The sequence below is a fragment of the Equus quagga genome, chromosome 3, assembly GCF_021613505.1.
Source record: "Equus quagga isolate Etosha38 chromosome 3, UCLA_HA_Equagga_1.0, whole genome shotgun sequence".
NCBI classification, from domain to species: Eukaryota; Metazoa; Chordata; class Mammalia; order Perissodactyla; family Equidae; genus Equus; species Equus quagga.
In genome coordinates this window covers 96446859-96452858 of record NC_060269.1, presented here as the reverse complement: position 1 = coordinate 96452858, position 6000 = coordinate 96446859, and the positions used below count along the sequence as shown (strand labels likewise).

Below are 6000 nucleotides of genomic sequence, written 5' to 3'. Positions count from 1 at the left end.
GGCCCCTCATTTTCTTAATATGTCTTTTAAAGAGCAGAAGTGATGAAGTCCAGTTTGTTATGTTTTTCTTTTGTGGATTGTGCTCCTAGTATGCACCTGAGAAATCTTTGCATAATTAAAGGTCACAGGGATTTTCACCTGTGCTTTTTTCTAGAAGCTTGCTAGTCTTAAGTTTCCAAATTCTTTTTTAATGCAATTGTATGTATACACACAGTTTGGCGCTTTTGCTTCAGTGGACTCATAGTTTAGATAGGGTTTTACAGTTTGCTTGTTTTTTTCACTCTTTATTAAATCCTAGTATTTTCATGTCAGTACAGTTAATTCTTTTCAGTAGCTGCATAGTATTCCACCAAAGAAGGTACCAGTTTATTTAGTTTTTTTGTCCCTTTTTTTAAGATTTTATTTTTCCTTTTTTTCCCAAAGTGCCCTGGTACATAGTTGTGCACTTTTAGTTGTGGGTCCTTCTAGTTGTGGCATGTGGGACGCCACCTCAGCATGGCTTGACAAGTGGTGCCATGTCTGTGCCCAGGATTTGAACTGGCGAAACCCTGGACCGCCGAAGCAGAGTGTGAGAACTTAACCACTCAGCCACGGGGCCGGCCCTGTTTAGTTTGTCTTATTTTGTTGGATAGTTAAGTTGTTTCTAATTTTTTCTTGTTGTACATAATACTCTAAGGTTTATTTTAAAGGTCAATTTGAATTTTAATTCCTGCAAATTTATTAAAAGCTTTTATAATAGAAACATTTCATTCTTGTAGATTTTGAGGCATACATAAAACTTTTGATATACATTTTGATTAAAAGTTCTGACTTTTCTTGTTCAAACGTATAGTGCAAAAATAGGGTAAGAGCATGATGTAAACAATTATTAAAAATTTTTTAAATAACTCCTCATCTTCTATCATAACTCTTATGGCTTATGCTCACCTCTTAGTTCAGACAGTCATTATAGGCATGTTTAGAAAGCTCTAGCTCTACTAATGATTTCTCTTAATCAAGTCTTTGTGAAAATCTGTTTGATCTCTGTAATGAGATTATACCTAAGTAATTATTTAGATTTGTGAAAGACCATTTCCATGACATTGTATTTGTTGTTTTTTCCACAAAATTAGATGGTATAAATTTAAGGGAAAACTTCATGTTTCTTTTTTGTTCTTTTTATTCTGTTAATGCTATTTCATTTTTCTGTGACAGATCCAAAAGCTTTGTGACAGAGTAGCTTCATCTACCTTACTGGATGATCGAAGAAATGCCGTGCGTGCTCTCAAATCGTTATCTAAGGTCTGTAACACTTTATCATTAGTAAGTTCATTAATTTGGGTATTAGTTACTTTAATAACATTTTTCTTTTTTACAGAAATATCGCTTGGAAGTGGGTATTCAAGCTATGGAACATCTTATCCATGTTTTACAAACAGATCGGTAAGTCTCTATGTAATTATTTTTCTCCCTAATTTTTCTTGAAATTTTAATTAATTTGTCTTAGAGTCACTGTTCCAGAAATAATTGACATATTAAGGCTATTAAGTTTTTACTTTCAGTTGTAATTTCAATAAATATTTATTGGACACTAGGTGCAAACCACATGTGCTAACCCTGAGGGTAGAGAATTTTCCGTTATATAAAAATAGACTGAAGTAATTGCTAAATAAAGTTGTCCAAGCTAATATCCAATTGCTAATATCGGTTATCCAAGCTTGCCTTTTTTGGAGAAATAAACTGTACTAATAGAATGAAGTGTTAAATCTGAGCTTATCTTAAGAGAAAGATCACTCAGCCTATTTTTAGCTCTTTCAGTTTCTCTTTAAGGGATTATATCTGCATCTTTGGTTTTAGTTAACAACTATGCATGGCTAGCTTTCAAATCTTACCTCTAGTTAAATAGATCTTACAAGCTTTGGCTGCTCGATGGACATTTCTACCATGTCAGGATCTCTCACAGGTATCTCAAATTCAAAATGTTCAAAAGTTAATTTATTTCTGGTTGTCCTGTTCCTGATTATCCCCCACCTGGCATTCCCCTACAACTGTGTTTTAATCTAAGTTCATCCCAGTTGATAGCACCTTTCCATTCAAGCAGACAACTGGAAGATTCATGCCGAATTCCTCCCTCTCCTTAAGCCATTCTGCCCATCCAAACCAAAAAAACTGGAATCCATGAGTTTTTCTTGATTTCCTTTGTTGGCCTTAGTTCTGGCTCCCAATATCAATCTCTTAAATCTTTTTCATAGCCTCTGTTTAGTTATCCTTTGCTGCATAACATATCACCTCAAAACTTAGTGGCTCAAAATAATCAATATTTATTATCTCGCAGTTTCAGTGGATCAGGAATTCAGAAGTGGCTTAGCTGGGTGATTCTGGCTCAGGGTCTCTCATGAGGTTGCAGTCAAGATGTCAGCCAGTACTGCAGTCATCTGAAGTCTTGACTGGGACTGGGGGATCTGATTCCAAGATTGCTCATTCACATTGCTGTTGCAAGAGGCCTCAGTACCTCACCGTGTTGCTCTCTCCATAGGGCTGTTTGGGCATCCTCATGATATGGCAACTGGCTTCTCCCAGAGCAGGCAATCCTAGAGAGAAAACAAAGAGAGAGGCACAATGCTTTTTAGGACTCAGTCTCAGAAGTCATATATCATCAATCCCACCACATTCTATTTGGTAGAATTAAGTTAATAAATACAGCCTGTACAAGAGGAGGAGAATTAGGTTCCACCCCTATGAAGGGGACTGTATCAAAGAGTTTTGGGGCATAGTTTAAAATCACCACTACCTCCAAATTGTATTCTTTGCCTCTGATCTCTTTGTCCTTCCATTCAGGCTGTACATTGCAAGAATTATCTGCCTGAAATGTAAATCTTTATTGCTCACCTATTTAATGCATTTCCCCAGCACAGTGCAGCATGAAATCCAAGTTCCTCAAACAAAAGCAAAGTGTAAAAGCTTTTTAAAGATTTCAGTACTGCTTGTCTGTCTAACCTCATAGCTTCTTTTTCAGTTATATTTCAGCAATGCTCAGCTGCTTGTTCATACCAGTTAGAACCTTTCCTCTTCTTTTCAGACAGCGTAACCCACACTGGCTACCTTTCAAAGCTAACTAATTCTGATGCATTTGAATAAATGCATTGGATGTGTCAGGACTGTCTCTGTTATTAACACCATAGTAGGTAACCCTGGTAGGCAGAATAAAGACCCCTCCAAAGATGTTCACATCCTAATCACCACAACCTGTGAATGTTACCTTAGATGGCAAAAAGGACTTTGCAGATGTGATTCAGTTAAGGACTTTGAGAGGGGGTGGTTGCGCTTATCCAGGAGGTTATGATTATCCAGCTGGGCCCAGTGTCATCCCAAGGTTCCTTAACAGTGGTACAGGAATGCAGAAAGAGGAGGTCAGAATGAGGTGCTATGAGAGGATCCTGTCCTGTTGTTGCTGACTTTGAAGATGAAGGAAGGGTGCCATCCAGAACTGGAAAAGGCAAGGAAACAGATTTTCCCCTAGAGCCTACAGAAAGGAAGGCAGCCCTACCGAGACCTTGATTTTAGTCCTGTGAGACCCATTCAGACTTCTCACTTCCAGAACTGTAAGATAATATATTTGTGTTACTTAAGCCACTAAGTTTGTGGTAATTTGTTACAGCATCAATAGAAAATTAATGCAGTAACCTAAGTTAGTTATCTGCTTTAAACAACATTCTAAGTTAGAGAAAATGGATCCTAGACTAAAAAAACTTTAGTGTGATGATTATACAAACATGTAATCTTTCTTTTTTATTACATGTATCTTTAGTCCACATGTACATTTTCTCACTGAGTCTTATAAAACTAATAATGAAATGACTGACTTCTCAATATGAAAAATAGGATGCAAGGCTGGCCCGGTGGCATAGTGGCTAAGTTGACACACTCTGCTTCTGCAGCCCAGGATTTGTGGGTTCGGATCCCAGGTGCAGACCTACACACTGCTCATGAAGCCACCCTGTGGTGGCGTCCCACATACAAAATAGAGGAAGATTGGCACAGATGTTAGCTTAGCAACAATCTCCCTCAAGCAAAAAATGAGGAAGATTGACCACAGATGTTAGCTCAGGGCCAATCTTCCTCACCAAAAAAAAAAGGAAAAAGATGCTACCTCTTATGTAAAGTGGCCTGTATTGTCATTTTTAGTGCACAGCAGAAAATAAATGTGTAGATACTCTTGATATAAAGGTTAAGAAATAGATTTTTAAAAACATTTATTGCACATTTACTATGTTGCCAGGCACATTAGAAATAGGGTGTACCATATAGGCTTGTGAATGTGTGAACTAATCATTCTATCATTTAGAGGCTGCTGGGCGAGAGTTTTCTCTTTTTTTTTAATTAGTTTTTTTATCGAGGTAACATTGGTTTATAACATTATATAAATTTCAGATGTACATCATTATATTTCGACTTCTGTGTAGACTACATCATATTTACCACCAAAAGTCTAGTTACCATCCATCACGGTGCAAATGTGCCCCTTTATCCCTTTTCCCTTCCCCAACTCCCTTCTCCTCTGGTAACCACTAATCTGTTCTCTGTATCTATCTGTGTGTTTGTTGTTTTTACAACGTGGATGGACCTTGAGGGTATTATGCTAAGTGAAATAAGTCAAACGGAGAAAGTCAAATATGATGTGATTTCACTCATGTGCTGGGTGTTTTATTGTGCCTCTTACACAAGAAAGCCAAATTGCTATGAGCCTTTGTGTGTTTCATTCCCTTTCTTGTGCTAAATTCCCTTTCCATTTGCCTCCAATACTTATCTATTGTCTTCCGTTTCTGAAGTATCCTGGAAGTGTTTTTAACTTCATTGAATGAAAAGGTTTATATTCTGCAGCCATCTCCTTCCGCTTCTCATCTTCATTACTGTTTTATGCTGCTTCTCCTGACCTATCCAACTAACATCCTCAGAATCCTCCCACTGAATCCCCTTCATCCTTGGCTGCCTCACAGAGAGCTGTGTACCCTTTCTTGGCACAGCTTAAAACTCTCCATCTCTCCATGGGTCTGCTTCCCTTATGGCCATCTTGAGGAGAGACTGCTCATTCTCTAAGTTCAACGCTCAGGGCCTGAAAGTTGTCTATTTCTCACTGATGTTTTCAAACCCTGACACCTGATTCATTTTTTTTTTTTAATGGAGATACAATTTATACACCATAAAGTTCACCCTTTCAAAGTGTACACATCAGTGTGTTTAGTATATTTCCAAAGTTGTGGAACCATCACCACTATCTAATTCCAGAAAATTTCATCACTTCAAAAGAAATCTGGTATACGTTAGCTCTCATTCCCTATTCCCTGCTGCCCACAGTGCCTGGCAACTACTAATCTACTTTCTGTGTCTATGGATTTGACTTTTGGACATTTCATATAAATGGAATCATAAATATGAGGCTTTTATGTCTGGCTTCTTTCACTTAGCATAATATTTCAGAGTTCATCCATGTTGTAACATGTATTGGTATTTCATCCTTTTTTATGACTGAATAATATTCCATTGTATGGATATACCACATTTTGTTTAACCATTTGTCAGTTGATGAACGTTTGGGATATTTCATGAATAATACTGCTGTCATGAATAATATTGCTGTGGACATTTGTGTACACTAGTTTTTGTATGAACATGTGTTTTATACATAGGAATGCAGTTGTTGGGTCATGTGGTAGCTCTGTCTTCCACTTTTTGAGGACTTGCCAAACTCTTTTCCACAGAGGCTGTACCATTTTACATTTCCACCAGCGGTATATGAAGGTCTAATTTCTCCTCACCAACACTTGTTATTGTCCCTTTTTTATGAAATGGCTATCCTAGTGGGTGTAACTTGGTATCTTATTGTGAGTTTGATTTGCATTTCCCTAATGACTAATGATGTTGAGCATCTTTTCATGTACTTATTGACCATTTTTATACCTTTTTTGGAGCTCTGCTCAAATCCTTTGCCCATTTTTAATTGGGTTACTTGTCTTTTTATCA

General features: G+C 37.3%; 1 protein-coding gene across 2 annotated transcripts in view; it reads left to right on the top strand.

Annotated features, from left to right (window-relative positions):
* The window catches only part of USO1 (USO1 vesicle transport factor), a 94132-nt gene that overhangs the window by 23367 nt on the left and 64765 nt on the right, over positions 1-6000 (top strand). For both annotated transcript variants that reach the window (XM_046657177.1, XM_046657175.1), the window contains exons 2-3: positions 1195-1281; positions 1358-1422. In XM_046657177.1, the coding sequence (XP_046513133.1) occupies positions 1195-1281; positions 1358-1422 (152 nt within the window). The remainder of the gene's footprint in view (positions 1-1194; positions 1282-1357; positions 1423-6000) is intronic.